Source organism: Epargyreus clarus, unplaced genomic scaffold (genome assembly GCF_041222505.1).
Source record: "Epargyreus clarus isolate Ecla_fem2 unplaced genomic scaffold, WU_Ecla_fem_2.2 ptg000014l, whole genome shotgun sequence".
Taxonomy (NCBI): Eukaryota; Metazoa; Arthropoda; class Insecta; order Lepidoptera; family Hesperiidae; genus Epargyreus; species Epargyreus clarus.
Window position 1 is genome coordinate 11,581,409 of NW_027332222.1, and position 18,999 is coordinate 11,600,407.

At 35.8% G+C, this 18,999-nt stretch overlaps 1 protein-coding gene across 5 annotated transcripts in view; it reads right to left on the reverse strand.

Moving 5' to 3' along the window:
- The window catches only part of Cip4 (formin-binding protein 1-like Cip4), a 78,682-nt gene that overhangs the window by 18,047 nt on the left and 41,636 nt on the right, over window positions 1–18,999 (reverse strand). For all 5 annotated transcript variants that reach the window (XM_073080159.1, XM_073080158.1, XM_073080156.1 and 2 more), the window contains exon 2: window positions 1,130–1,245. In XM_073080159.1, coding sequence (XP_072936260.1) covers window positions 1,130–1,245 — 116 coding nt within the window. The remainder of the gene's footprint in view (window positions 1–1,129; window positions 1,246–18,999) is intronic.

Consider the following 18,999-nt stretch of genomic DNA (forward strand, 5'->3'; position numbering starts at 1 on the left):
CGATACAAAATGGGAAGCTGTTATTTAGTTAAGATAATGGCAGACAACAATGCGTCAGTTAAACTGATACGTCCAAAAATCAAAATTTTAGTGCGTCTAAATTTTGCAGCAAAGTCATTATAACGTAGATGAGCATGTAATGATTTTTGAAAAATCTTTCCCTAGGGGAACGAAATAGGGGATGATAACTTATTCTAATATTAATATGAATAACCTATACTCAGCCTCCCCTGCCTCTTTGCTAGATGCAATCTCTGTTGTTTTCAAACGAGATCCCTCCATATCAACATACGAAGACTTTTCTCTTTGATCTCCATATACGAGATCGTGGATACAATCATAAATAGTAATAATATGAAATGTTTAATTTGAAAATCGTTTCGTAATATTTAATGAGACTAGATTTAATATAATTTACTTACAATTTCATTTGTATTACTAGTTAAATCAATCGCGGTAATTGCATACTTATGTTGGTAAAAAAATAACCTAATCTAACCCAACCTTACATTTTTACACGCTTTTTATTAGCTTCACCTGTATGTTTGTATGTTTGTAACCGACTTCTTTGGGCGCGATTTTGACCCACTTTAAACGGCCAGATTTCGTTCAAACTTTGTAGATTTATTTCACAATTATACTATTTACTGTTCCTTAATTGATTCCTAGATTCATTTAGATTTTATACTTTTTAGTTAATTTTATCATAAAAGCGTGTTTTTTAGTTTTTTGAACTATATTTATTTACATATGACGAAGTAAATACGTGAAACATATTTACACACTCCATCCCCGTAACTGTTCTTACCCAATGCATTTATAAGGGGCAATCTAGTAGAGTAGTTAATACGTTACAAAATAAACTGAACTCTTACCGCCGATCCAAATTAAAAATTAAAATCATGTATTATAACCAAACTGCATTTGTTTTTCTCGGGAAAATAATATCACTTGTATATAATAAATTCCGATGAAGTCTAATTACCCACATAGCGTGTCACGTGTAAAAGCCCCAACTGCGGTAAATCCTAAAATTTACCGGTAAAACCTAATATTTACGAACAAAGAGACGATTTGATGCGTGTAATTTCGCAGACACATTTATTATAAGAAAGCAATAAAAACTCACCTGAGTTTTCCTGCATATTCTAATTCTATCGCGCACCTCTCCTTAACGAAGTTTCCATATTTGTCTAAGAACTCGATTCCTTTGTGTGTGTGGGCGGCTAAGTTATCATATTGATCCTGTGGACAAAGAGAACCATTTATTAATATTAACACACGTGATATGTTGTCATCGTAAAACGGGAGGAAACGGGTTGCGATACGAGGCCATCGGCGGGAAACTGACCAATCGTGCCGATAACTCGCTACTAAATGCTTATTTTACAATATACGAGAGTGCGTACCTAAACGTCATACGTTTTGTTAATTTTTTTTGTTTTCGTGTATATTAAAAACGTGTACGAAAAATAAAACGCGTCTAAGCATTCTGGATGTCATTCATAGTTATTTGAAATACGGAGTAAATAGTTTTCTTTCTTTTATTTTTCTTTTTATTCAATTATTTCTTCATGAATTTACTCTATATCCGCATACAGGCTGATATCAGCCCAATTTATTTGTTGTTTACATATGACGTAGGTAATTAAAAAAATCGGTCAATAGTATAATTAATAAAACCGTTGCCAAACAGAAATAAGCGATAACCTATCCCGACCTCAACTACTAACGTATGGAGTAACATTCGCATTCCTAACAAGAATGTTGCAATGTAACAAGGGAGGTATAATCGGAAGGAGTTCCCACACGTCTATGGAGATCGCGTCGGGACATTGCGTGCGAGATGCGCATGCGACGCCCCATCAGAGTCGCCCTTGACTCCTCGCGGAGGTGCGGTGCAATGACATTTATTAACCTCCGCAATCCCTACCTATAGTACCTACTACTAATGTATACAAGTAAATACCTAACAGTGATTTGTCTGGTAATATTTTTACGTTAGTTCTAACGTAACAACACCAAAACACTGTCTAAAATCATAATCGTGTGTTATTTGTTAATTAATCTTGGAAAATAATGAACCTACATAAACGGAATTTTTCACTTTTCATTGAAGTTGTTACTGGTTATCATCAATGAAATTATTTAGTGTGTAATCAAAAAATCTACGCGACAGGAAGTGCCCTTTTATTTATACGTAGCTACAACTCATAATAAACATGCCAGAAGGTACAATAAGGGTCGCGTTATATCAGATCTATTGAACGGCCTGTCGAATCATTGTTACCAATCACACTATTCTTTGTATATTGTAGGTTTATTATCATGACTAATATTACCGTGGTTTAACAACATCCATGATATAAGTTTCTGACGAAGATCAATTTCCGTATTTTTGTGAAAAGAAAATAGAAAATAGTAACATACTCAAATTTATGGATTTTTGAAACGTGAAATTATGCGAAATGATTTTATAAATAAGTTCGATGCTATAACAATATATGTATATTACATCAGAATTACATCGATACGATTATCGATTACATTATTATATTCGGTAAACCGTATGTCGTAATTTGAGAATCACTGACATAATCTGTCAAATAGAAAGTAACGTATTGGGCGCAGTATGTAACATTGTGCCTTAATAATGAGTTTAGTCGTAGGTAGTTCAAATCAGGGCAGACCTACTTTCTTTCTTCCTTTAAAACTTATATATCAAGTCTGAAATGAAATAAAATTTGAAAGTCTTTGAAAATTGTCCAACTGAATTAACAGGTCAACTTCTAATAATCATCTGTATGCTATTCACTCTATCTCAAAAGATAAGTCATTATTTACACGAAGCCAACTTTTTACACGTTCGGTCACGTAGACCGTGCCGGCATAACATACCCAAACAAACAACAAAACATTTATATACCGCTCAAACGGAGAGTTATGATGTTGAAACTAATAACATTAATTGAACGTGTGGCCACATCGGCGCAGTACATACGATGTTGTAACGAGATGAAATTCAATGTGAATGGAATATTTGGAACGCCTAAGCTTATGTAATTACACACATTTACGCGCAAATAAACACTATGTACAGTACAAACTGTGAAAACAATAGTCATAAATGAGTCATAATTTATTGTTAATATTATTTATGTACTTATCAATAATTTTAATTAAACAACAAAAATACTTCTGAATCACTCATATGAAGCTCAAACGATATATCAAATAAATAGAGTTGTGGTTAGTTGGGTATAAACGGAACGAATGAAATTGTAGGCTAATTTGGCCATGTTTTTAAAAAATGGTTACATCATAATAATATTATACATTCATCACTTTCATGGCTATATGTATGATGACGCCAATAAAATGTACCATATATGTCCACCAATTTAATCATTCTCTTTTATTGCGATACTAACCCTACAAACTTTACAATCTCACAAAACAATCACTGCGATATTTTTTAACTTATCTAATAACTTACATTCATAAGGAAATCGATATGGATGTATTACTTGAGAATTACAAATAACATAGACGTCCAACATACCACAATACGTAGGTTTCAATCATTTCAATATAGCATTTGTGCATCGCATACTGATTGGTCGATAGTAAAATATGATTGATTGAAACAATAGCCGAGAAGGTATTGTTGACCGATTACGGAATACTTTATGCGTCGCTGCAACCGAAGTGATATTTTAGAAATAATGTTATTTTAGTAGTATACATTCTTGTATAATGTTTATATGCGTTTCATGAACTGATATGAATGAACAACACATGCTTATTATTCGTATTCAAGGGCACATTAGGCGACGCGCACTCGAAGGAATAGCTAAGCGCAAGTTAAGTGTGCTTAAGGCTGTCCACACGTATACGACATTCTTAAAATCTAAGTAAAAACATGCAACTTTGAATCGCCTAATTTGAAAATTGCGAAAGTCGCGCGTAATCCATATACAGACATATTGTTAATTGACTCATATACCATGTCATAATCCTCAAAAAATCGTGAAATGAATATAAATAGTTGTCATGTGGTTTATGTAACTAATATCAGTTTTAAAACCCACATAGCTTACTAAAACGAACATAATAATAATCTTAACTGTATTCCTTTACTAAACATGACGTGCAAAGTAAGACAGGAAGGTGCAAAAAGCTGCCTTTCAAGTAATGTGGGTCTTACGAGAGTTAGAATTACACATTACAAATATGTAGGTCGGTACAAAACATAATACATAGTTATACATACACCGTTGCCGCATGATACTGGCCAAACTGGTTCTTATTCAACAATGATTGTATGTCAACCGAGTATCAAATTAATGGAAACGACGTCTTATGATTTAGCTTTTACTTCATACAATCGGCCAACTGTCCATAGAGACTCGAATCATCTCTTACAATATATAATTTACACTGTTGGATAAGCCTAGTGATTAATTTTTATTATGTTAAAATGTACTGTTAAGCACGGCTGTAGTGAGTGGAGAAAGTCGGAAAAAATCGGCCAAGTGCGAGTTGGATTCGCGCTCCGAGGGTTCAGTACTGAGTAATTTAATAACAGCACTGACGACAAATATGCACTACTTTTGTATGAGTATATATGTTTTTATTATTAAAGTACATATTTACGTTTTTCAGATATTTTACTTTACATTTGCTATAAGACATTGCTTCTTGTGAAATTTTCTTGGTCAACAGAAATTACAGTATAGGTTTTAATTCACTTGCGAAATTATAAAATATGCGACATAAACGGTCATAACTTTTCATTGTGTTTACCTAAAAGACAACAGCAGAAAGAGACCGTAGTCCCGAGTAATTGATATAAACGACTTTATACATCTACGCGTTGAGAACGGGTCTTGACAGACGGACGAAATAATCCTATAAGTGTTCCTTAAAGAGTTACGGAGCCCTAAAAAACAAAACTGCGCTGATGATATGGCATGTGGAATATTGCGGTGGCACGGTTCGTTAACCCGGCAACATCCACCCCGCCCGTGAGAGCGCCTCCGCTGGACGTGGGAGAACTGGATTGGTGACAACTGCGCACATTTACCACGATAAAAGACCAGAGCCCGCCCCGTTGAAGTGCAATAACACCGCTGGATATTAGCATGCGAGCTATTCTAGGAGCTATTAACTTGCGTGTGCGCATTAAATACAAAATGGAATGTCATGCTCCTTCTTTTTATAAAATTAAAGTAGCAAATGACGTGCAGTTCACCCGGTGTAAGTAGCTACTGCCGCATCTGTAATCAACTCCAGATAAGTATAGAATCCTATCTGAGGCCGGCCACAAATGCGTTCCTATCTCTGACGACTTAAGACGACGTTGGAACAACTCGGATAAATATTACTCTTACCACACTCTTCAAACCTGAACCCAGCAGCGCTTAAAATTGGTGTTATTAGACCGAAATAGATGTAGCGGTGCTGTCTCCGTAGTCAAACCACTAAAGGTTCTATCCTTGACAAAAATCTCCTATTGGCCTTTGATTATATTGTTACACTTTACAACGCAAGTTGAACAATAATCGAATCATAAAAATATTAAAGTACACTTACAACCCGCCTTATCGTAAAGTAGGCATCAATTATCGCAGTGATAAATTCTAAGCTCCACAAAAGTCAAACCAAAAGCCGGTTTAGATATGTTTGTTTACATACAGACAGATGGCAACAATGCAACGTGAATCGATAGTAATATTTGTGTTCGCGGTCGAAAAGCAAACGGACTAGGAATAATAAACTAATACTTTCCATCGATGTTGTTGTTATTCGTCCGTTAAGAATTATGTGAATACTTAAAAAGTTTCTCAAAGTGTAAGTCGCGATCCCCTGGTCGAGTCGGAAAACGACGCAGTCACAATTAAAAAATAATATTTTTGCTAAAAAAATATGAATTACAGGATATTCTTATTTGCTTAGAAAATTTTAATTACAAGATTAATAAAAGTAATTAAACACTTTGCGGATATTGATAACATAAAAAATACAAATTGAAAAATGTGGAGAGTAGGGGGGAGTAGGAGGTAGAGTAGAGTCACGAACTCTTCTTTAAAGATTGAGAAACACTGTTCAAGAAGCGTCGCATTTTGAACGCCAAGCGTAAAGTGGTCATTTCCAAGTATAGACACTCGGTATTTCAAGTGACTTATTAGACATGCTAGCTGATATTCACGTTCAAGTGACGCGTGTTCGATACCATAAATTATTTAAATTGCAGTTTTGTTTCGATAATAGTACACAATCAATGAGAAAGTTGGTTTATATTGATGTCTTATTCACATACTGACTCAAGAAATCAAAGAACGTGTCTTTATGTACCTACATCAATTTATCATTAATCTTTTCAGTCGATCGATTTTCGCATCTGATATTAAAGTAACGCAATAGAGCATTACAGATAGGGTTGCCAATTTTTATGAAGAAAATAGAATTTATACAAAAAAAAGCAAAAATGTAGAAATCTAGAAAAAAAATTAAGTATACAACTAAATTTCTCGGAATGCCTTGTTTCTTTTGGCCGATCTATTGATAATCTTTTGAAATCATACACATAAAACACACAGACTAAACTTAATTTACGTTCATAAATTTTCTATGATATACAGTACAACTTACTAAAATATAGCATTTACAATACTACATAACACAGTGCGAGTGATAACCCTAACTACAGCCGCGTCTTAGCTCCAAAGCACGCTAAGGTTTTGCACTAATTGCACATGTAACCTGAGAAACCCGCGGTAACCCAGGCAGGCGGGCGGCCGGCGCCAGGCCGCGGCAAGGAATGCGCTCGCCGAGCGCTCGCAGCATCATCAGTATGCGGCGCACAGGCCGCGCGGTTACCGACACGTGTACCCACCGTCCTTACCTTGGCTAATTATTGAATATTATATTTATTCACAAACACTCATAGGTGAGACAAACTAGCGTGTAACAAACGAATCGGGTATAACAAATCAACGAACGTTATCGGTTTCGGACATTCGAGGTCGAAGCTAAACTAAGCTACGTGCTATGAAAATACTTAGCTACGACTGGACGGAAAAAGCCAGAGCTAAAGTAAGATAAAGACAAATTAAAATCAAGCAATCCTAGTGGTGGATTTGATAGATATCCACAGCTTAGCAACCTCACATATATCTGGTGAAAAGGCAACTAGCTGCTTTAACATTCATTGATCAGCTGCTTTTCGGAAGCTAGATGCAGAGATCCCCGAAACACTACACCCGCAGTGTCCGTATTCATTTAAGCGCCGTTTTCAGTTACTTTTGGACACAACAAGCAGCAACTGGACGGGGACGCGCGTTTTGTATATTACAAGCGAAAGCAGCTACTCTCCAAAACGTGACGAAGCATCCTTGCAATCGCCGACACTAGAAGTAGCTGGACTGCTAGGGGCTTTATAAGGTCCAATAAACAACTATCTAACAGAACTTTATCAGCCCACGCTAATGCAATATGGTCAAGCCTGGTGAAGATCTCGTCTAATTTCCGAAAGATCCGTGACCAGCGATAGCGATAGTATATGGGATGTGGCCATATTCACAGACCTACGTGACGGACCGCGGCACTTTTTCGATACGCTCATTATACATGCGCACGGAGCCGTCACACCGTGTAACCATTCGTGAATCAAAGGATTTTTAATGAGTGATTTCATTGTGGAAGAATCGGCTCTTATTGACCTAGACCTAGAAATACAAAAGGGGAAATGTAAGACGTCATTCCGATCAAAAGCAAATACCAAGCTGGTTGTGAAACGTGAGTAAGCGCTGTGAAGTGACTAAGGTATTTTAACTATTTTATCTTTGTGATTTCGTAAGTAAACTTTACTGTTAGAATAATAGGCTTGGCTTGTATGTGTCTTTGAGTACTCTTCAGTCTAGTCTAGTTTTTGAACTATTTTAGTGTATAAGTCCAACCGGTGGACATGCTGCCACGAGATATTGCGTCGGAGACTTCATCATCATCAAGGTTGGTTTCTTGTTCCACCTCTAAGTAGTTGTCCTATCTCGGAATAAGAAGAGTTTAAGCCATAGACCACCACGCTGGCCAAATACAGATTAGGAGTATATTCATACTCATATATTGTTGAATGTCTATCAGAGCTTAATGGCTCATGCGTCATGCCATGAATACTTGTCAAGTAATCCGGAAAATTGTAAGCATTGTAGGCATGTAAAAAATAGGCATAGTTCCTCCATTCCGGCGAAGAAGCTATAGAATGGAATGAAACTGATGTCATAATTTGGCACGGAGTGTAATTGTGTCATTGAACTTTGCTGTAAGCCAACTGTTGTAACGAGCACTATCAATAATTAGCACATATACACAACTATTACGCTGCAATAAAACCAGTATGGCCATAAAAATATATGTCGCGAAGGCGTGGGATGGCAGCTAGTAGTGAGCAATACAATTGCTGGTTGAAAGCCCTAGCTGGGAACTTCTCTTCCCACAACTAAAGTTCATATGTTCCTGTAGCTGCTTCAATTGGAATTCATGGAGGAAGGGGTACTAACGAATGACCAATCATTTCAGATATTAACAGACCCGTCATAAGACCACCGACAATTCTACGCTATTGACGATAACAACCAGGACTAAAAGCCTCCGACAAAGTTTAACGTATGCTATTCGACGATAATAACCAGTAGTCGATCCCTGTTGGAGCGACTTAAAGTGTCCTCCAAATAATGAAAATTTATCCATCAGCGGTCACCCATCCAACACCCGACCTCGCTCGACGTTGCTTTACTTTAGAGATCGGCTATGATCTACGCAAGCCGCGGAGTAGGTATTAGGCATCAATAACAATGTTTCTATTCAATTATAACTCACGATAATACAACTGAAGACATATGGGTACCTATACAAAGGTAAGTATGCCTGTCTGCGTGATTGTTAAATTCCTGCACACTGTGTCACTATTTTGATTACATTGATGCATTAGCGTGCACATGAATTTGAACCACCTTGATTGAATAATGCAAGGAAGCATAATGACACTGTATCATTTGCAACGCAAATTTCACTGCAATGTGACGACAAAAACTGGCGTCATCCGAACTAATATTATAAATGCTAATTTGAATTCGTTCGTTCGTTCGTTTGTTTGTTTGTTTCCCTTTCACGCCTTAACTACAGAACTTATTGTCATGAAATTTTGTACACACGTTGTCAGGAGTTCAGATAACAACATGGTGTACATTTTATCCCGAAAAAATATCGTTACCGAGTGATAGATAAAAGCCTTTAACCGTAAGCGTAGCCGCGAATAAAAGCTAGTATTATACACCAAGTAGTGTATTAAATACCTACCTACTAGTGTTGTTGTGTTAAAATTGTTGTTTCCTGTTAAAAACAAGTGTTGTTAACAATCTCGCGAAGTGTGATTATATAGCTAGCTGGTGACCTTGCAACCCAGTTACGTACACTAGGTATTTGAACGTCTCAACTGAATGCCAATGTCATACAATGCCACAGCGGGAACGAATCGATTTATCGACAAACGCTTTTATTCTATTCAGGATTGACAGCTCCAAACATTAAGCAGCACTATTTAAAAACATTGCCAATTAAGAGTCAGTCTCGCATATGGGGGGTTCCGTAATACCAATTTTTATTTATATATATATATATATATATATATATTTACTTTTAGTAGTTGTTACGAATAATTTACACTGTATCATTTGCAACGCAAATTGCACTGCAACGTGACGACAAAAAAAAATCTCAAAGTTATGTGAAGTCTACCAATACGCACTTGGCCAGCGCGGTGGACTATGGCCTAATCCTTCTCGTTCTGAGAGGAGACCCGTGCCCAGCAGTGGGACAATAATGGGTTGATGATGATGATGATGATGACGAATAATTTTGTATTGTTTTAGACAAACCAGTAAATGCATCGTGAATATTGAAACTGTTTTCCTATTACGGTTAAATACTCGTAGATAGGAAAAATACCGAATTCTTGTCCCATTTATTTTTAACTGTTTTTATTTTTATGAGTATTTGTTTTTACTGAAAATTTCAAGTATGTATTTACTACGGTTCAAGAGATAAAACCCTGTGACAGACGGACAGACAGCGGAGGCTTAGTAATAGACTTACCCTTTTACCCTTACCGATTTTACCCTTTACGTACGGAACCCTATAAAATTCACTTTCATCTACTTAATATGTTCCAAAAATGAACAAACTTAGCCAACTTGTTACGCAAGTTCCCGGTTCAATACATATTACTTAGTCATGCGCTGTGGTTATATGAAGCATGAGTTTAAATAAGTTTTCTGTTTGTGTAGTATGTCGCTTTATGTAACTAAGGATCCAGTATGGTATACAGTTGAATACTGGTAAGCGCGCCAAACTACTAGTCAGCTCTGAAGTTGTTGCGAGCAGGTGTAGTCATACAATTTGCTATGGCGACGCGATTAATTTCTATACTCAGAGCAGACTAGCCGATTTACGCGAACTATACCACTGAATTGTTATAAGACAGAAATAAGTGTCGCCGTGTTAGGAAGTCTAACCACGAAGGGTTCCACTACAAATTACATTTCCATACGATTATATTCACATAAGGCATCACGCCTGTGAACTCTAAACACAAACATGAAAACGGACCGATTACGAGCGTCAATTGCATAAATATAACGTCCCATTGTTCGGGACCTTTCACACAGTTCGCACATTATTTCTATATCCGGTTCATCTGTAAGCACCGTCATCGGAGCCCGGTCGCGGCGCACCGGAACAGCCGCCGACGATAATCGGATTGATGTTATGAATCGAATCGTCCGATGAATCACGTCGATGGAACGCCCTTGCCTTTAGCTAATTAGAACTCATTAGTCATCCACTTTTATCCAGACAAAGCTGACCATAATACGTCATACGGCTTACGGAATCACGTGAAAAGTATTTTATGGCACTTACGCAAATTGCAATTTGTGCTTCAAAGCTCACCAGCCATCGAAGTAGTGATAGGCGAATGATTTAAAACTGGGACTTTAAGGTTCTGTTTTGCAATGTGCGATGAAAGCAGTTTTATCACTTGCTTGCTTGAAAAAAAACCATTGCGAGGACACCTACTTATGCTAAAGTTCTTTAATAGTAAACGATGTGTAAACTCTTCCACACTTGGATAAGACGGTGGACTACAGCCCGATCTCTTCTCATTTCGAAGGGAGAGCCGTGCGCAGCAATGGGACAATATATAGTTGACAACGCCCAGTCACTTGTATTGTATTGAAGCATAAATTAAAGTTATAAGCAACATTGTCTTACTTTTTGTGTAAAGTATAATAAAACAGCCTATCAAGTTATAAGCCATTGCGTCGCTTAAGCCAGCGCGTGCCTCAGTTTAAACTGCATCGTTATGCCATAGCTGTGGCGTCTTAATGTCTTTTTTCCTAGAATACCACAGTATTTACTATTCTGGAGCACGTAACCGTTCTATATTACAAAAATTACTATGCTCGTTGATTTATTACCTTGTAATCATAAGAATAATGGTATCAATAAGTACGTGTACCTATGTAAGGAATTTCAAGTTTTTGCATCAGGTGCCATGATTTTAATATCTCAAGTGGTTATTACAAGTGCCCACTTAAGCTAATACTTGAAAACTGCATTTCTCATTATATTATAAACACACCTAACATCTATAGTAAAATTCATGGCATACAATAACATTCTGTTATTGCATATTAGTATATTATCTATCCGTTCTTGATTACAGATTAGAGAAGTTATACCTACTTCATTACTCTGCCACAGGTGGCCACAGTTAACTCCGAATAAAAGGATTATTGGTAAAACTTTTTTTAAATAATTCTTAGTACGTTTCCTCACGACGTCCACCTTCACTGGTAAAGTAAGCGATAAATAAATTCTACATCAATTATCCTCAAGAACCAATTTAATATATTAAGAGAGGAAAAAAAATACCTGGACAGATCAGTTTAAAATCACATTATGGGTTTCCCTAAAATACATTCCTGATCACATATCACCTATTAATCCTCTTTTAACATTAGGTGAAGTTACGGAATTTACATAAAATAATACATAAAGAAAGGATTTGTGCAACTGTTTTAAATTAAGCTTAACCCAATAAATAAAACTGCAGTCGTTACATTTGGCTTACGTGACGGTAACACGAGCCAACATTCGTTTTTGTGCATAACCCACAAAACATGAAATATCATATATTATATTTTTAAAGTGACATGTTTGTTGCAAAAGTATGTATAAAGAACAAATACTTATAGTCCCGAAATAGGAATTTAATTTCATAATTTACGCTCAGCCAAGTATCGAACCCGGTGCCCTGTGCCACCGTCGCGATATACCAGTGTGGTAACAGTTGCTTCTCTTAGGTACCATAATAATAAATAATAATAAATATATCTTTATATATCTCTTCAAAAAGCTTCACAATAGAAATGTGACGTCACCGTTCATGCTGTTATATTCACTATGTAGGTCTGTATGTAACAGGTTTCTTCAAATAGTTCTATAGCCATTGATATTATTCTTGGAATTGGAACATTTTGTCTGAACACCCGATTAAACGTAATCAGATTATCGAAATATGACGTCACTGTTCATTGTTTATGTCCACTATGCAGGTAACGGGTCTCTTCAAAACAGTTTTATAGCCATTCTATAGCAATTCTTGTAATTGGAATATTTTGTCTGAATACCCGATTAAACGTAATCGATCAGACAGTCAGATTATATTATTTTTGGAAAAAATCAGCAACATTTTCAATTTTCAACACTATATCTAACCGAACATCCCAACATTGCGTGAATTGACGATACATAACTACAAACTATTTACAACTGACAACATAAACAACCAGTTTATTTATTAGCAAGATAACAAAAACAGTACAGTAGAAATGAGAAAGTAAACGTATATTCACGTTTGTATCAATGTAACATAACAGAAAGCGGATGTATGTTAACTGTTAAGTAGTTAATTTAATATCGATATCCGGCCAGGCAATTTCATTACATTTGAATTAACGTTACGTTTGCCACATAACTTTTATATACTTAACGTCTGCTTCCGATATCGATACAATTGATATTAGATACAGGATTCCTAAACTAATACCCATCATTGCAAAATATGCCATACACATTTTTGATACATTATTTATTTTTATAACCGATACGTCTGCTATCTCCTCTAATTTCTCAACCAAATATATTCATAATTTTAAATGTTTATTTTATAATACGTTTGATATAACATGATTGTAATTATGGCCATATTTACATTTGTTGTATATCTTTAAACCTATGGAGGAAGACATAAGGTTGGTAAAAGATTTTCACCTTGTAAATCTACACACACTCACTCATTTACATTTATAAACATACACATAAATTGGATTAGCTTGTATGATACATTTGTATTTGTTGCATCGCGTGCCGTCTGTACCATTAAAGTACTCCAATACAACATTACTTCAATAACAATTAGTCTAGAACTAGATAATTCCTTCCGGTCTTTAATACACCCACACAGATCCCCGTAAGCGTCACGTGACAGTAGGTATTATGACCAGAGGAGGCCATACGACGTACTACTCTCACTCATTACGCAATCACACACGTAGGTAGGTACAGGTGGCATAATTTAATTGTCGTATCGGGCCGGCCACCGTCGAATATACAAGACATGCGATCTGGTTTACGTTTCCTGTAAACACGTTAAGTAATTTTCGGTCAACGGAAGTGTCTTTGGACCATGTTATGTAACTTGAATATTTCCGCGATATTCAACTATCTAACTTGTAAAAATCGTTAAGCTATTCTATCACGCGGTTTCTAAACTTAATCGGGTTTTCACGTGTATTTTCTTAATATGAACCGGTTGTGTGAAAACTGCAACGAACTCGCCAATCGAGAATTTATTCGTCATACTATCGCAAAAAAAATCACAAGAGCTGCGCAAATAAATGCAGGCGTTTAAATTAATATTATTTCTCAAGATGTACCTCTATTTACTCCGGACTTAATCATCCGATGATGCTAATATGACCTTTCAAACAAACAAAAGAATTATCAAATCCTCGATATTTCGGATACCTCGGATATCGATGTACCTCCATCAAAACATATAACATCTAACACAACATCTAACATATACATCTAACGTCCTTCTTTTACAAAATCTGTTAAAAGTAAAACTTTACCTAAGTAAGTAAGAACCGCTTTGCCTAATTTGAGCCGCACGTCAAACAGACAACACAATAAAAGAGGTTCTAAGGATGCAACTCTTCACGTCACTTTACCCACATCCTCTACAGGTTGTTTGAGGTTTCCAGAAAAGTGACATCCGAGATCCATTGAAAACACTAACAAGGGTAGCATTTCGGCTCCGCGCATAACGAACAAGGTAACCATTAAAAGAGCAAGGAGCGTGCAACAATCGCAACAACCCTGTAAGGGTGCCTATCCACTAGATATATGCGAAGTAGCTAAGCTATGGACATGTGACAAATCTACCAATAGAATTGCTTAATTGAGGATACTTAGCTTAGCTCCGGTAGCTGAGGAACACTAGTCTTGTAGAGTTTAGGGTGAGTCAAGTGTTGCACTGATTCCGCAGGATGTGACTTGCTTCATTTTTATGTGCTTCTCGTAGGACTTGCTCGTCGAAATAAACGATATACAAAAAAACACCCGGGCTCGTAGACTTCAGAGTGAGTGGAATGTTACATAATTATTTTCAATATGGAGGGATGCGAGTTAAGGATTGGTGCTACGGATGCGACCATAAGATCGCGACCAGTTTGCCTATAACGTTTTCATAGAACATCTTACTGGCCTGGCTTAAGATAGCTTTGCTCTGATACCTTGGAATCATATTTTTTTGGAAAAACAACCATAGCTAGTTTGAAGCTATGAATGTGAGCTAAGGATCGCGACTCATATAGCTATAGCATTTTCATAGCACATCTCACTCGCTTAGCTTAGCTTCCACCTTACACACCGCGCATCCCCACATGTCTCTCGTGTAAAGGCACCCTTATCCTGTACGATGCTTCCGTGGGGTACCATTCAGCGAATGCACTTGACGTATGTGTACGAGAAGCACCCAGAACCCTAGATCGTTAGCGAATACATCTCGAACTATGTCAAAAGGTAATTGTTTCCGGTAGGGTTATAAGTCATTTGAAGCCTTTGACGATCGTTCTATTGAAAACTAATTTTTGAGAGTGCTACTCTTGTACAAGCAACAATCTGATATAAAAGATGCAACTGCATCTCTTATTAACATAACATTTTATAATTTTAACTGTAACAAAATGAAATGTACATTATGTGTGTTAATTATTAAAACAAAAGTTATCTTCATAACAGTATTAAAGTTTGATAAGATTTTGACATCAAACAAAATAATGCCTACCAAATAAGTTCAAAAGGACATTAAACAAGTCGCAGGCGAAAAACTACAAAGTGTTACATTTCAAAAGTAAGCTCAAAAAGTGAATTTACAAGAGGAAGCAGCTAGAATTACTCAAAAATAGCACAAAAAGGAGTCTGAAGTAACCCTTTTTGCATTTTTTGTATGCAATATTCCTGGGAATTTCCTTTGACAAAAACTGTAAGTTAACAGACTGTTTCGTAAATATTCAGTGTAAATATTCATCGCATTTAAAATAGTTAACTTCTACCACTATTATGACGCCAGTAAGGCTCTGTAAGTGCACCTAATTGTTATTTAAGTACTAAACATATCTTACAACGTTATCAAATGTAGGTAACCACTTAAATTTAGTTAAATTGATTTTTAACGACGGCAACTCTACCCGCGTTTGTAGATAAAATAACAAAGTCGCGTGAATATGTGATTTAAGATTAAAATTACCTCGGAATTGAGACAGTTTAATATGTAACGGGTACTCACATACGCGATTTCAATTTCTACACATAAACATTAATAGTTTCAATCCGTCCTTAATCTATTTCAAATAAATCCGCATGGCATGGCGGTCACGATACTAATCCGAAATGCAAAGGTTCCAGGTTTTAACCTCAGCCATTTAGGTGCCACTGCCAATGTGTATTGTGTATACTCGTACGTGCATTTACGAGTGAATTGAGATATTTTAATATGTAACGAGTATTCACATACGCGGTTTTAATTATAAGGTTAAAGCTATGTGGTTAAAGTATAGAAATCATTATTTATTTTAAATATCTTCATCAAATTATAATCGTAGTGTTATCACTACAAGTTATCTCAAGGATACCAACATCACACCTACACCTTGTAAGTTCGGGGTACCCCCGGAAATCCCTTCCACCTACGATTTTTCAGCTGTCTGTATATAAATTGTTTCTAATCATTTATTTAAGAGTAATATAAAACATTATTAGGAAACCATGATGACTATCATAATGGTTTTCTGATAATATTTTTGATGATGAATAAATGGTCTTCATAATGTACCTACTCAACAACTCTACCGATCTGTTATTAACCGATTGGGTTTGTGCCTAGACATAGAACAGTAAAAGATTGATATCAAGAAAATCAAGTTATAAGTATCAACTACTTATCACGAAGTACAAAAATAAAATATTGCGCCTATTTTTCCAAAAGCACCATAATAACCGTGCTCCACATTCCGTGGCATACGTATTACAATTTTATGTTACCATTCGCACCTACAACGGCCTAGACAGACAAAATTGAGACGACGGGGTGAGTCAAGTGTCGGTGACGTCACGGGGTGTCGGGCGAGGGCGGGGGCGCGCACCCTCATCTGCGTCACGCCGTGAGTCACCGACCCACCCCCGTCCCCACTCGTCTGAAAACTCTTAAATAAAGATTTAAAGGGCATGTTTCATCATTCTGACGTGGTTTAGAGACCGTTTATCCGCCCAAAGTCACATGAAAACATTTGACAGCTGAATGTGGAGTTCATTAACGCCGGTTATTATTAATCTATCTATCTAATGTTTTGCTTACCAAAGATCGACATTTAACAATTATTTCACACTAGAAATTTTAATTTTCGATCATCTGTGGCAAAATTTGGATCGATTGAATATTAATAACAGGCGTTAAGGAATTTGTGAATACAAATTAAAAATTCTACTACCTACTATATTATAAAGTGGGTGTTCTACTATCACTTCCTTAATTTAATAGTTGTGTTTGGTATGTATACATTATCTATAAGATTATACAGTAGAAAATACATAATACAAAACAAACTAACTTGACAACAAGTAAAGACGCGAGAGCAGTCCATGTTTTTATACACAGATTTGCATCTATCTTTTATTTATCGTTGTGAAAGACGCTAATTTAATACGGACCAGTATATAATATAAGAACTAGTGACACCAGTTACGAGAACATGCTTTAATATACATAAGTTTTTACATAACGTTATTACGTCTAGCCAGTGATAAGTTAGGGTACGTTGGGGTAATATTGGAACGGTAAAAACGTATGATTGAAATTTCAGGATAATTTGATCCTATTTTTTGATTGGAAACAAAATTGTCCTAATAACTATAAACTAATAAAAATGTTCTTGTATTATGTAGTCAATTAAAAAAAAACTAACGGCCAGTGGTCAAAAGTTGTCAAAAAACATATTATTTCCGAAAAATATAAAGATAGTACAGAACCTCGACAAAAATTTTCCAAATAGATTGGTGACGAAATAATCGACAATACACAAAAGCAGTCGAATTGAGTACCTCCTTTTTTTTTAAAGTAGCTTTTAAACTTAAAAAGTACTAAACTGATTTGTAACTATGGTGTATTTTTTAATTACCCCACTTAAAATGCATTGATACAATTATATCCCAGCGTCGATATAACCCCATCTTACCCTACAGTAGCATGGAACTAAAAACTGGTTGATTAATGCCATGCAAATCAATGCGACGAACATGATACCCTATTTATCAGTGGCCATAAAAAATTGCGAAACTAGCACAGGCATGGAGTGCAATTACGCTTTATATGATAACTTGTAAAATGTTGTAATGACCAAGCAATTTTATCTTCTATTTCGCCTCAATTTATTGAAGCAGTGATTTCCACATTTGATTAAAGTAATGATTATTTTTATTATGCCGAATGTAATAAATATAACTTATTAACTATTATTATTTCATATAAGACATCAGGAAATACAGATATATAAGTTAATTACATATATACACGTACGTACGTATAGTTCGCGTAAAACTAGTAATCCGCCCTGAATATAGAAATGAATCGCGTCGCTATAGTAGATTGTATGACTACACCCGCTCGGAACAACTTCAGAATGGACTAGCAGTTTGGCGCGGACTATAAACATACGTATCTCGCTTTTAATTACGAAATGGTATAACATATCCATAGCTATATTTAAAAACCAATTTTACATTATTTTATGGCGTATGTAATAAGGATATTAAAAATACAATAACATGCATATTTCCGCCTATTATATAAGCATCAAATACATGAATAGTATGCATGTTATAGGTGAAGGTTATTTAATATCTACACACTATACATTCAACATACAATCAATATATTCATTCCGTACACAACTACACATTGTAAATATAAAACACCATCAGTATTGACCATATATATTTCATATGGACGCATGCATGTGTAAAAGTATTGGAAAGCAACTCTCGCCAGCTAGAAAGCATTGTTAGGACTACGTTATTAACGGTCGTTTATACCAATGACAAACAAATTTATATTTATCATAACGGAAAAGTACTTTTATAGCAATGAGATAAAAACATATAATACTTATAGTCATCTTCACACGCAGTTAAAGCATAGTGGTATAATGTTGGCATCTCAATCGTGGGATCCGAGGTTCTGGTCAGGTGAGGCCTTTGATTTTATTTGCGAATTAGTAATTAATTATGACTTGAATAACGGTTAAGGAAAACATC